The sequence below is a fragment of the Epinephelus lanceolatus genome, chromosome 11 (assembly GCF_041903045.1).
Source record: "Epinephelus lanceolatus isolate andai-2023 chromosome 11, ASM4190304v1, whole genome shotgun sequence".
NCBI lineage: Eukaryota > Metazoa > Chordata > Actinopteri > Perciformes > Serranidae > Epinephelus > Epinephelus lanceolatus.
This window is the reverse complement of record NC_135744.1, coordinates 31,008,310-31,022,235: the sequence shown is the minus strand read 5'-3', so window position 1 is coordinate 31,022,235 and position 13,926 is coordinate 31,008,310. Positions and strand designations below refer to the sequence as shown.

At 41.3% G+C, this 13,926-nt stretch overlaps 1 protein-coding gene across 1 annotated transcript; it reads left to right on the top strand.

Moving 5' to 3' along the window:
- The first annotated feature begins 1,601 nt into the window (after positions 1-1,601).
- On the top strand, positions 1,602-3,750 carry tpbgl (trophoblast glycoprotein like). Its single transcript, XM_033651930.2, has one exon. The coding sequence runs from the start codon at positions 1,846-1,848 to the stop codon at positions 2,917-2,919; it is 1,074 nt and encodes a 357-aa protein (XP_033507821.1). The 5' UTR covers positions 1,602-1,845; the 3' UTR covers positions 2,920-3,750.
- Positions 3,751-13,926: the final 10,176 nt, after the last annotated feature.

The following is a 13,926-nucleotide window of genomic DNA, read 5'->3' as shown; positions in this document are numbered from 1 at the left end:
CACACGGTCTGATGCTCTTTGTCTAGGTGTGTGCTTTCATTCACTCAGCAAACACACACACAGAACGAGAGGCAGAAGAGGCGCTCATTGTGACCGTGATGTCATCAGGCATGTTCTGTGACTAACGACGTTTTACTGTTGCTCTGCATCTGCTCCAATTAAATCAGGTCATCCTGAAAGTTATTTTTGTGTCTGATGTCTTTTATAAACGGGACCACATGTGACAGAGAGGGATGGATGCTGTTAAGCAGCATTTGGCCTTTCTTTCTTTCTTTCCTTAATTGTCTATTTCCAGTAGTGCCTTACTCCTCTGTGCTTTCCAATGCCCTGTATCTCTCTGTTTTTGTCTTAACCACATTGTCTTCCTCCACTTCTTTATTTCTCTCCCTCTCTTCCTTTCATTATGTACTCAGAACTAACTGCACTGCTCTGACACTTGGAGCTATCCGTGGTGCTGAACCTCCTTTCTCTCCTGTCTCCCTCTGTATTTCTTTTTCTTCCTCAGCTCATGTTTTATTTGTTGTCGGTTGAAAAGAAGAAAGTAACACTTCTCTTTTCCTCTTTGCTTCCTTTCATCTTTCCATTTGTTAGCTACGTCTCCTCCAATGTGTCCTTTTGAACACAAACACCTACAAGCACTGGAGCTGTCCACGGTGCTGAACCTCTCGTTCACTTTGTCTCACCATGAGCAGACTTTCTATTTCTCACTGACTACTAATATACTTAATTAAACAGATAGATTGTCTTTGCTTCTGGCTTATTTATGTGTGCTTTATTATGCTGGTTGGTTGAGAAATAGGCAAAATGTTTTCACTATTTCCATCTACAATAAAAGATGAAGAATTTCAGTGATGTACTGTGCTGTGACGTCCTCATATCAAATCTTCAAGACACCTTTTTGCCTAATTAGAGTCCTTCATCCTGATTACCTCCAGGTTTCACTCACAACATGACACATCAGTCCCACGTCAGTCCAGCACCACATACCCATGCAAATCTCAGAGTTGGAAGCAGCTTATGTATTCAGGCTTATTGATTTGTTTGCCAACTTTATACTGTAGACGTGGAGAGCGTGACCAACCATCTGAAAGCCAATTTTCTTTCTTTGGAAAATGGATCAATCGGAAAGAACTGACCAAGGCCCCCCATTAAACAGGCTCATAATTACAGCCACTGATGTGCAACAAACATCAGATGCCATAAAATGAGGCTGTAATGACAAAGACATGATGCGGAAAGGAAATGAGGAGTTTAATTATCCTGAAGCCATCTAAGTCATGATAAATGAGCTCGGTTGTTTTAACTGGGAGGATTGGGTTTGGTGTTTTTTTTTTTTTTTTTCAGTTTGAATGAATGACGTCACAGTAACTCAAGAGAGCAAGTCTTCATGCAACATTACGTGAACACTGAAAACATTTTACTTCAGTAACTTCCATATATATTTGTATTAGATGAACTATATTGTTAAACCCATTTCAGAAATAATAAGCACAAATTCATGAGTTGGGAGTACTGGTCTCGCGTGCATCCCTCCCTCCCTCCCTCCCTCTCTCAGTGACAGGCGTCAAAAATACCACCAAGGGAGCGCTGATCAGAAGCTCTCCACGCAGCCACACTCGGCTGTTGTCCGCCGTTCCTGATGCGTAAATATCCCAAACTAAAGTCCTCTTTCCTGCAGACAGAGACACAGAGCTCCGAGATGACTGACGAAGGAGCGTTTTTTCTATTCTGATGGTTCAGTAAAGTACCCGATGCCGGACTGATTCGACTTTACATGCCTGAGAGGACTGTAGTCGGTCACCTTCTTTGCGAGACACATCGGCTCAGACCTGCTTTGAGACTAAAATGAGGGAGAACATGTGGATATTTTACAGTGCCGACAATCCAAAGTGTATCTTCTCTATCTGGAACCAGTGGTGTTTGTATTACGCAGCATTGGCGTGTTTGTTGTTTTCCCCTGTCAGGACGGATGATGCCTGCCCGTCCTTCTGCATCTGTGCCAGAGACTCGGGGACAGTCACCTGCCGTGATGGGGACGACACCAAGGTACCTGGAGACATACCGGAGTGGACGTCCACCTTGATACTCAAGGGGAGAAACATTTCAACTTTACAGCGTGGTGCGTTCATGAGCAACGGCACGGAGTTGGAAATGACGACACTCTCGCTGTCCTATAACGGGATACAGGTTATTGAACCGTACGCCTTCCTGGGACTCCCCCGGCTGCATTTGCTGGATCTGAGCCACAACCAGCTGGAGTCTATCTCCGCCAGGGCTTTCCACGGGTTACCGGAGCTGCGCTCTCTCTACCTAAATTACTCCATTCTGCCTTCGGCCACGGAGCAGCTCTCAAATGCGCTCAGCACACAAAGTTTGCGCAACCTCCACAGACTGGAGTTGGCGGGAAACAGGCTGAAGTCAATCCCCCTGATGAGATTAGATATGTATAATCTCCACGCGCTGGTGCTGATAAATAACTCAATAGAGAGCATAGGGGGAGATGATGTGACCATTTTGTACCAGGAAAGGCGCATACGCGTCTACTTGTCTTTAAACCCGTTTCGGTGCAACTGTGAGCTGGAGGCGTTTTACTACTGGTTGAAGAATTCATCCCAGTGCCCGGATGCAGGGCGTCTTCTGTGCAACGAGCCGGAGGCCAAGAGGGGGGTTCCTGTGGAGAAGCTCCGGCAGGAGGACGTGGATTGTATGAATGAGAACCTTGAGGCGGTGTCATACGTGTTCCTTGGTATAGTGTTGGCTCTGATCGGGGTGGTGTTTCTAATGGTGCTGTATCTCAACCGGGGAGGCATCAAACGGTGGCTCAACAACATCAGAGAGGCGTGCCGAGACCAGATGGAGGTCTATCATTACCGCTACGAGCAGGACTCAGACCCGAGACTCGCCAACGTGGCTGTTTAAAAACACCAGGCCAATGCTGTGTAGTGGCTGTGAGGGCAAACAGACTGGGGGAGACTCCCCGGCAGTGTCCTGTTGCAATCAGAATCAATAGTTTTTACAACCAGTTTCATCATTTTCAGCAGCTGGCCAATGAACTGCATGTGTATCCCCCTCACACTGGGATATGCACAGAGCCAAACACAGTATAATGACTATGAGAGACTGTAAAGTGTTCATTTTGTACAACTGAATACTCAAACTTCTAAGCACTACTGTACATACTGTACATCCTCCAGAGAGGAATGCTTTTCATGCATCATGTTACGCAGCCTACAGCAGCTTGTCAGACTAACTTAGTATTATTTATCTTATTAACCAAGTGACAAATATACAGTAAAGTTATAGGATTCTTGATTTGAGAAGAAATGCTGAATCAATGTATCACTGAAAACTGCAGCCTTGCAAGTTGTTGCAAGCTAATGGCCTACATTCAGGACACCCTGCAGGGACAACAAGGTATTCATGTTTCTAATCTGCTGAGGGAGTGCATATTGGGTGAGAGAGAAAGGAGACTAGGGCGGGTGAGAGGAGGCGAGGAAGCTGGTGAGTGCCATTTTCATGCAAGCAGGCAATGCTGGAGTAAACTGTCATGTTTCATCATCAAGAACATGGGATAAGTTACCAACCTTTCTTTCCAAACAGCCTTTGATCTCTAAAAACAACACATGTATCATTTGACACCGGGCCAGTTTATCAGTGAAGGGGCAAAAGAAGCGACAGAGTCTAACCATGCATGTGATTGTTGTAGGCATAGAAAACCAACCAAAACTTTAATAAAAGGTCAAATAAAAATGGCGAGTTAGCAGTGTTCTTTACGTCAGTTCATTTTACCATCACTGTCAGGAAATGTCGACCTCATGCAGCACGGCTCCAGACATTAAACGCAGGAAGTGTTTCCCCTGTTTTGTTAAAAAAAGTTTTTGTGAATTTGCCAGAAGCAGGTGTGAGTGAATGCATCTGCTTCGTGTGAAAGAAATACCTCTAAACCGCAGAAAGATGTCACATCGTCAGCACCAGAAATGGTCTCGGCTATCTCATCTGTTTCTTTTTAAAGCACCCAAAAGTCCAAGGCTGGCAGGAGTCTGCAAAGAGCGATAAAACAGAAAAGGCATGGCAGTGTTAATCTCATCAGCACTGTGACGAATAAACCGTGGAGAATCACAATCGACCTGTGAAGTCAGTTTCTCTACCGCAGCCCGGAGCTTATCAACCCTCTTAACTAGAGGTTACGATCACAGGGGTTTTGAAAGCACGGGTCAAACATTAAAGATGGAAAACAGCAGACAAGTAGGAATGTGTGTGCGTGTGTGAGCATGTTCATTTAAATGATGAGATGTGTGTAAATTCCAACAGATGCACTTTAGGCAAAAAATAGATGAAAGTGAAAACAACATATTTTGTGAAACCATCAGGGACTTTGGTTAAGATTATTTGTTTCATAAACAAGTCATATTCTGCCTTTCTTCTTATGTAACACCAGAAAATTAGATAGATAGATAGATAGATAGATAGATAGATGTATTTTTGCTGGTGCTGATCGTTTTCACTTCCAATTTATCCACTCTTGAATATTTCCCTGTGTCAGCAGTGTTGGGAGCCCCCTTTACATAACGATGACATCATAATGTGAGACACTGTCACTTGTTATGTCAGCTGACATGACAGTGCACCATACACTGTCATGTTGTATATGGAGGCTGACAAGACAGGCGTAATCATCAGGAAGGCAGTGTTCAAGGATTAAAGTACATTGACTCATTTTGACATCGTTCACTTGATGTATGTTTCTGAATAATTTGGAGAAACTTTTCAGGAAGGTGTTTTAATATGTTATAAATGACACAAGACAGTGAGATGAACGTGACAGTGGCTGAAAGAGTTGGAGGAGTGTGTGTGTGCTCCATGCATGTCATAGTTGACGAGTCTACAGTCACACTCGTGGCTCTGTATGACAGTGTTTAGGCACACTGATGCTTAGAGATTAATGCTACGTGCTAATATGCTAATATACTCACAGTGAAAATGCTAACATGCTGATGTTAACCAGGTATAATGTGCACCATGATCACCATGTTAGTTTAGCAGGGTAGCTAATTAGCACTAAACACACAGTACAGGTGACGCTGATAAGAATGGATACTGTATTGATACTGCAAATATTCAGTGTCTATATGTGTCGATAAATTGTTATGTTTGAAAACACTTCTTACATCTACACCATTTTAAGGCCCAAAGGGATTTTTGCATGGGAAAAAATGTCTTTAAATGTAACTTGATGAACAGAAATACATTTTAGCGGTTGAATAAATGCCAGAAGAGAAACTTTAAAGAGGTTTTGAGTTCATCTGAAATAGGCCAGGGTCACATGTTCTCCATATAGTGACACATTATTGAACAAAACTTTTTTGTCATCTGATAATTTGCTGAGTGAGATTGAAGTGACATTTGATCATCCAAAGATAATGAGGTATAAGTAAACTTGGGACAAAACCCAGGTAAGGGAACGTTTTATGAGCGGATGGAGAGTATTCTCACCAAGAAAAGTAAAGAACATCTTGTTATAACAGCCCTCAAATTGTTGCCCCATGCAAGGAAATCTTAAGAATGTATATCATGTAATAAAATTTAAATGATCATGTTTTAAAGTGATGATTGGATCATTAAATTTGAGGGCTAAAGAAATGCCACTATACCTGGTCCACTGATCCCAGTTACCATAAATTCAGTTACTGTGTGTCCCTTTGCTGACCAGTAGTGGAATGTAATTAGGTACATTTAGTCAAGTACTGTACTAAAGTACAGATATGAGGTACTTTTATTTTACTTGTGTATTTTAATCTCATGCCACCTGCACTGACCACTACAGGTTTAATCACTAGTTACTCTACAAATTAATATTTTTGCGCATGAACCATATGAAGATATACAGGTGCAGCTGAAACAATTAGTCCGTTTACAAGAAAATTAATTGGCAACTATTTTGATAACTGTTTATCCAGATTTTTCTTTCAATTATTTTGATTTTGTGCATTTAAAATTTTCTGGGTGATAACTTGTATTTTTAATACTTAGAAACATTATTTTCCTGACTGTACTGACATACTTTAACTTAAGTAACATTTTCAGTGCAGGACTTATACTGGTAGCCTAACTGTTTTTTGTTTTGTTTTGTTTTTTACAGTATAGTATGTGTACTTTTACCTAAGTAAAGGATCTCTACCTCCAGCACTGCTGCTGACACAACTGTTTTGTTATTGCTGTTTTTTTTATTGATTTTAGTACTGGCACTCTGGAAAATCACATTTACTTTGTTCAAGTTTATTGAACAGTACATCAATTTCACTCCTGCAGAGGTTATTTTTCTTTTCTTCTCAGACTTTTTTTTGGTGGCACCTCTCCAATTCTTGGGCATGTGGCAGAGTCTTTGCACACAGCACCACACCTGGGGCACATTCAATCTAAAGTTTTTTGCACTGTTTTGCTTCAGTTTTCTGGTTGCACATCACGTTTCCTTAAAACTATGTGACACAGTGTGTAACAGGCTTTGAGGTATGTTTTCTCTGGTTTGGTGGTTGTGTTAGAGGTGTTACCCAATCAGCAACGACATGCGCAGTATATAGACCAAAGTCAGGTCAATCCGTAGTTGTCCATACAATTTTTGTTTTTATTTCACACTTCCTTTGGCGATTAAACAAATGTTTCCTATGCCAACAAAGCCCCTTTGAATGGACTGAATGGGACATCGCCATATTAAAAGGCAATGCGCCTGTGTAACACAACAATGTTCAACGCACCACTGTTTCTGTTTGAATAAACATTTTGCTACATGTTGTCAAGGCTGAACACAGCCCTGCCTTTTTATAGTGTTTAAGGGTGTTTTATTACCCACACTAATAGGTGACTTATGATCAAGTTGGATTCATACACTGAACAAAAATATAAATGCAACACTTTTGTTTTTGCTCCCATTTTTCATGAGCTGAACTCAAAGATCTAAAACATTTTCTACACGCACAAAAGACCATTTCCCTCAAATATTATTCACAAATCTGTCTAAATCTGTGTTAGTGAGGACTTCTCCTTTGCCGAGATAATCCATCCCACCTCACAGGTGTGGCATATCAAGATACTGATTAGACAGCATGAACATTGCACAGGTGTGCCTTAGGCTGGCCACAATAAAAGGCCACTCTAAAATGTTCAGTTTTATCACACAGCACAATACCACAGACGTCGCAAGTTTTGAGGGAGCGTGCAATTGGCATGCTGACTGCAGGAATGTCCACCAGAGCTGTTGCCCGTGAATTTAATGTTCATTTCTCTACCATAAGCCAAGACAATTTGGCAGTACATCCAACCGGCCTCACAACCGCAGACCACGTGTAAACACACCAGCCCAGGACCTCCACATCCAGCATGTTCACCTCCAAGATCGTCTGAGACCAGCCACCCGGACAGCTGCTGCAACAGTCGGTTTGCATAACCAAAGAATTTCTGCACAAACTGTCAGAAACCATCTCAGGGAAGCTCATCTGCATGCTCGTCGTCCTCATCAGGGTCTCGACCTGACTGCAGTTCGTCGTCGTAACCGACTTGAGTGGGCAAATGCTCACATTCGATGGCGTCTGGCACGTTGGAGAGGTGTTCTTTTCACGGATGAACCCCAGTTTTCACTGTTCAGGGTAGATGGCAGACAGCGTGTGTGGCGTCGTGTGGGTGAGCGGTTTGCTGATGTCAACGTTGTGGATCGAGTGGCCCATGGTGGCGGTGGGGTTATGGTATGGGCAGGTGTATGTTATGGACAACGAACACAGGTGCATTTTATTGATGGCATTTTGAATGCGCAGAGATACCGTGACGAGATCCTGAGGCCCATTGTTGTGCCATTCATCAACGACCATCACCTCATGATGCAGCATGATAATGCACGGCCCCATGTTGCAGGGATCTGACACAATTCCTGGAAGTTGAAAACATCCCAGTTTTTGCATGGCCAGCATACTCACCAGACATGTCACCCAATGAGCATGTTTGGGATGCTCTGGATCGGCGTATACGACAGCGTGTACCAGTTCCTGCCAATATCCAGCAACTTCACACAGCCATTGAAGAGTAGTGGACCAACATTCCACAGGACACAATCAACAACCTGATCAACTCTATGCGAAGGAGATGTGTTGCCTTGCGTGAGGCAAATGGTGGTCAGACCAGATACTGACTGGTTTTCTGACCCCCCCAGACCCCCTCAGTAAAGCAAAACTGCACATTTCAGAGTGGCCTTTTATTGTGGCCAGCCTAAGGCACACCTGTGCAATATTCATGCTGTCTAATCAGCATCTTGATATGCCACACCTGTGAGGTGGGATGGATTATCTCGGCAAAGGAGAAGTGCTCAATAACACAGATTTAGACAGATTCGTGAACAATATTTGTGAGAAATGGTCTTTTGTGTGTATAGAAAAGGTTTTAGATCTTTGAGTTCAGCTCATGAAAAATGGGAGCAAAAACAAAAGTGTTGCATTTATATTTTTGTTCAGTGTAATTGAGCACGTCTGGGTTAGAGCAGATTTGGATGGTTAAGAACATATGCTGCATATGGAGGTGACGTCTGAATCTTGCTGCATGAGGCCCAATGTCGCTTAAATTTTGTGCCACATGCTGAATTAAATGGAAACCACTGTATGTAACTGATATTTCATAATCTCTACTTTGTTCGTTTGCTGCTATCTTCCCTCTCTTTCCCCTGTGCGGTATTTGTCTCTTCAACCATCAGCTTTTTTCTGTCTTTTGAGATTCTGAGACATAAATGCAGAGGTAGAAACAACACAGTGTTCTGTTGTTGGTTTAAAAGACAAGACTGAATTTGTCTTTTCAAAGTATTCAGGCTTCAACTCTGCACTCTCCGTGCACTCCACTTGTCACCTCTCTATATCTTTGTTCCTCTCCCATTTCACGACATTCTCCTTACAAATATAGTGTTTGTTAAAGATTTCCTCTCTGCGCTACATGGCCCACCCTCCCTCTGTCTGTCAATTCCCCTCTCTCGCTCCCCTTCATCCAGGTAAATGACTTTATCCAGTTGAGTGACTTTGTAAAGGACGCAGGGACAGGGTTTAAGCTGAGCCCACCAAAAAGGAAGAACGGAAAGAGACAGATAAAGAAAAGGAGGAGTAGAGAAAAGATTCATTAGAGTTCTTTAGCCCAGGCACCAAATGTCCTCGCCTTATGCAGAGCGATGACTCATCGTCTTGCTCTATATGTGAATGTCTGGGGGGCCAAAGCCCAAATGCAAACCAGGGGAGATTTCTAAAATGAATGTGCAAATATTATCTTTATTGTAGAACAGCTGCTGCTATCAGAGAATTCAATCATGTCTGAGCATCTGAACTTCAGGCCACGTTTTAAATGGCCTCTATCTCTCCTCCATGAGAACACTTTCACCGTGATGTCTCACAGCCCATCAACCACTGATTGAATAGTACGCATCGCTAGCTGAATGTGAGAAGTTCATGATGTGACATATGGAAAAGAGTCTGCCAGTTTGCAGTCTGGTGATTACTGCTTATTGATCGCTGGATGTGCCTGGGCTGCCTTCTGAAGATAAGGGAAGGGGTTTGGTATCGTTGGAGAGGAGAAGCCGAAGTGTGGCTGTGGGCAGGAGGAGGTTGAGGGTCAAATCTGTCTGGTTAAATACAGCTGATGTAAAATGTTAAGGTGCAATAGCAGAAGAAAGTTAATGTTCCAGAGTACAGCTTTATCAGTGAAACTTTACATAGCATGAGCTGAGAAAAGTTTGAAATCACTTCTCGACTGGACGAACACCGTTTAATAATGTCCTCGCCTGTGTGGAGCAAAGTGAACCAAATGTGATATTCTATTTCCTCTATCTTCTCTGCTATTACAGTCTCACACCAAAAGCAGAACTTTCTCTTCCATCTCAAAGTTCACTGTTTCACATTTATGCAAAAATCTTTAACACACTGTCAGCATTCAGAACATTACTGCAGTTATGATTCAGTGTTGTCAGAAATGTTCACACAGTGAAGGAGACAGCAGCTGTTCTGTGGCTGCTATGAATGAAAAAGGGGGTCACCTCGTGGTGTTCAAAGACTGAGTCGTCTGACACTGCTTTCTACTTCTCCTCTGTTACAGGATGTAGCACTCACAGAGCGACCTTCCCTTGATCACTTCATCATTGAGAATGATTAAAACCAGTTTCAAAAGTAAGAAATATTTCTGCAGATGGGTTTATATGCAAGTACACAGTGTTTCAGTGAAGGGCTTTTTGGGTACTGAGAGAAATGTGTCTTTAGTATAGCCAAGTTTTTCAAACTGATATCAGTACTGATGAGAAGATATTGGCCAATAATGTTTTTTATTTTACACAAACAAACAACCCTGATTTGGATCAATTCATTCTTCTTCATTTCAAAATACATACTAAGCAACTTGTCACTGCTCTCTCGTGGACAAACCACATAATAGTGACAGTTACCTCAAACCTAGTTTGGTATTTCTATACTACAGTTTCTTGTTACCTATCTGCTGGTACATACATCAATACTGATATAATCTGCAATAAGCTGATATGAGTCTGGTTAAAAGGTAAATGGACCTGCATTTGTACAGAGCTTTCCTAGTCATCCTACCACTCAACACGCTTTTTACACTACGAGTCACATTCACCCATTCACACACACACACACACACACACACATTCATATACTGGTGGCAGAGGCTACAAGGTGCCACCTGGTACTCAGTTTTAACATACTCACACAGCCATCGGGAGCAATTTGGGATTCAGTATCTTGCTCAAGGATACTTCGACATGCAGACTGGAGGAACCCGGGATTGAAACGCTGATCTTTCTATTGGTGGACGACCCGCTCTGAGCCACAGCTGGCATCAGCTAAATTGAAAAAACTAAATTGAAAACTCTTTAGTAACAAAAGCTGACACTGAATATCTGGACAGATTCTGAATCCTATGTACTTATACTTTGATTAAACAATTCCTTATTTAAATACCAACTTTGCTCATCCTAGACTGTATTTTATTCAGACAAGGTTCTTGAACCAATTTTTTGTTTTACAATTAAACTTAGATTTTTTTCATTTAATTTTATTTTTTTTATTTAATTGATATTTTGTTCATTAGGAAAAAAATGCTCAATGTAAGGTATCAAAAAAAAAAAATAGAATTACCACCTCATGGTTGTATGCCTCTGTAAATGAATCAAATTGTAGTTGCAGTTTACATCCATGTAAGTTCAGACTCATATGTAGCTTTGATAGTTGACAATGCTTCTTCAACCACAGAAAAGCTATACAATCAGCCTGGGGTGTAGATATAGACAGTACAGGCAGGGCAGTTGTACTGGTGCCCATAGAGAGAGTGAGAAAACAGGGCCTTGTGAGTAATTCAGATAGCCACCTCGGATATATGCCCATGTTTAAAGAAAAACTAGTAGTAACTAATAGTGCTATTTGCTAGGCTATATGACTTTGAAACGGCAAACCCATCCCCATCATGGTTTTATTTATTTATTTATTTATTTTTTGTAAAATAGTCAGTAGCAATCAATAACAAAATTTGTTGTAAATATATGGTTATTCTACATAAACTATAAATATGCTATAAAAACTTTTTAATTATTTAATAATTCCATATTTTCCTTTTAATATCATATATGCAAATATGATTTCTGGGTAATATGTCAAGTCTCCATTTGATAATGTGATGATACAGTTGTACAGCAGGTAGTTTAGGCACGTAAACAGCAACTAGTGTGCACTAGGGCCCGTCATTATAATGTGCACTGGGGCCCGTTGGAACTTATGCCACTGCAAACAGCACAGGTTTAACTTGGGCGCCCAAGATCAGTGTCACAAATTCGGTATCTCACCAAATGTCTCCTGTTCCACAAAACATTATGATGTCACAGTGAAGATGACCTTTGACCTTTTGGATATAAAATGACATCACTTCATTATTTTATCCTATTTGACATTTGTGTGAAGTTTTGTCATAATTCATGTTATGTTTTGTGAGGTCACAGTGACCTTTGACCACCAAATTCTGATCAGCTCATTGTTGAGTCCGAGTGGATGATTGTGTCAAATTTGAAGAAAATCTCTTCGGGCCCTCTTGAGATATTACACTTATGAGAATGGGATGGAAGGACAACCCGAAAACAAAATGCCTCCAGCCATGAAGGCATATTATGCGTTGGCATTGGTCTTGACACGTACATATCAAATTGAGAAATTTCAAACTATACCCAGCCTTATCTACACTTGTATATTGATTGATAGGTGTAAATAATGAAAGATCGCAATGCATTCTGGGTAAATATGCTCCTCTAGTGTCCATCATTGTCTGCTTGAGATTAGACTTCAGATTGCAGAGGTTGTGAATTTAAGATGTGATGGGTGGTGGATGATGGATTCTCCCAAGAGGAAGAGCTGAGAAGAAGTCAACAAGGGCTTTTTAAACCATCGCTGAAACAAACTGAGCTCTGCACATGTGTCTAAGAAGGTTTCATCATTCCACAAATACCATATTTAAATGTAAGATTTCAAAACCAGTGTTAATGGCTCGTTACTGGTGTGCATCCACACAAATTCCCTTTCAGTTTTAAATGTTAGAGCGCAGGCTTGGGACTCCCAGCGGTTCATGTGAGATTAATTAAGCTTAAATTTGAACGGTAAAAGGTTTGTTTGTTTGTTTGTTACAGGCGAGGTCATTAATCAGCATTCAGTGGTAATGCCATCATAAATGGAGCTCATGAAAAAGATTCCCAGGAGTCAAAGAGGAAAAAGTGAATCCTTTTGTTTGGGGTCACCGTGTCCTGTTTGAGGGTAAATTCATCCTCTGGGAACAGCATACATTTGGCATGTCATCATATTATTCTGTTGACCTACTTCATACATCCAAAGCTCACACACAGTCAGACTGGATCATTAGGGAAGTCCAACAGAGGCTATCAAAGTGTAATTACAGTGCAGTGTAATTACAAACCATGGGAACCAATGTACTCAAGTGTGATATTGTGAGTTTCTGCCTGGCCTCTAAGCTCAGAGGTCATGTGGGTTTTGATCAGGACTTGATCAGGTTTTAAAGAGGAGGACTGCAGCCCTGCCCTGGGTTTTGATTCATCCTTTACTGTAGATAAACACAGTCGACTGGTCGATCGGCCTTTGACCAGGAGAACAGACTCTGTCTTAACAAACCGTGCATTTGTCTCTGATCTATACACTAATTAAACTCGCTGACTCGCCTGTCGATTTCCCAGCAGAGATAGCCAATGTGTAGAATGAGCTTATGAGACAGATACAGAGAAAGAGAGCTCTGACCTTGATCCCTCACTGCAGGACAAACATTAATTCTTCTGATTTCACACATTAATTTCAATCAAGTTCCTCCCAGCGAGGGCACAGGTGCTCAATTTGGATTCGATAATTCAGTTAACAAGAATATCCATCACATCCCGGGTTAATGGAATGATTGAAAAGATGACGCTGATGCACAAGACATAACCCAGGCACCGTGGCAGTTATCAAAATGAGAGCTAAAAAATAAATGGTATCCCCAGCTGACTGGGAAGAAATGTGCATAAATGTATATGTCAAAACAACTAAGTCTAAGCTATTGGGAAAAATAACCAATTATATAACTGTAACTGTCTAATATTTTTGATAATTCTCTAAAAAAAAAACAACCCAATCCATCACTGCTACTATTCAGAAAAATACCAGAAGAGATCAAGAACAAGAAATACAAGAAACAAGTTTAAAGATGATAACATTATTAACTATAAATTGTAGGCTCTTGTAAATGGTTTATGTGGGATGGAAAAAAATTACCATAAGCATTAGAAATAAAGTTCACATCTTAGAAGACAGATGGAAAAAATGCTCCTGTGAGATGTGATGACTACGATAATATGATGTTGAGTGTAATGAT

What these genes read in the sequence shown, in the direction of transcription:
- tpbgl (XM_033651930.2), top strand. Translation starts at nt 1,846, where the DNA reads ATGAGGGAGAACATGTGGATATTTTACAGTGCCGACAATCCAAAGTGT.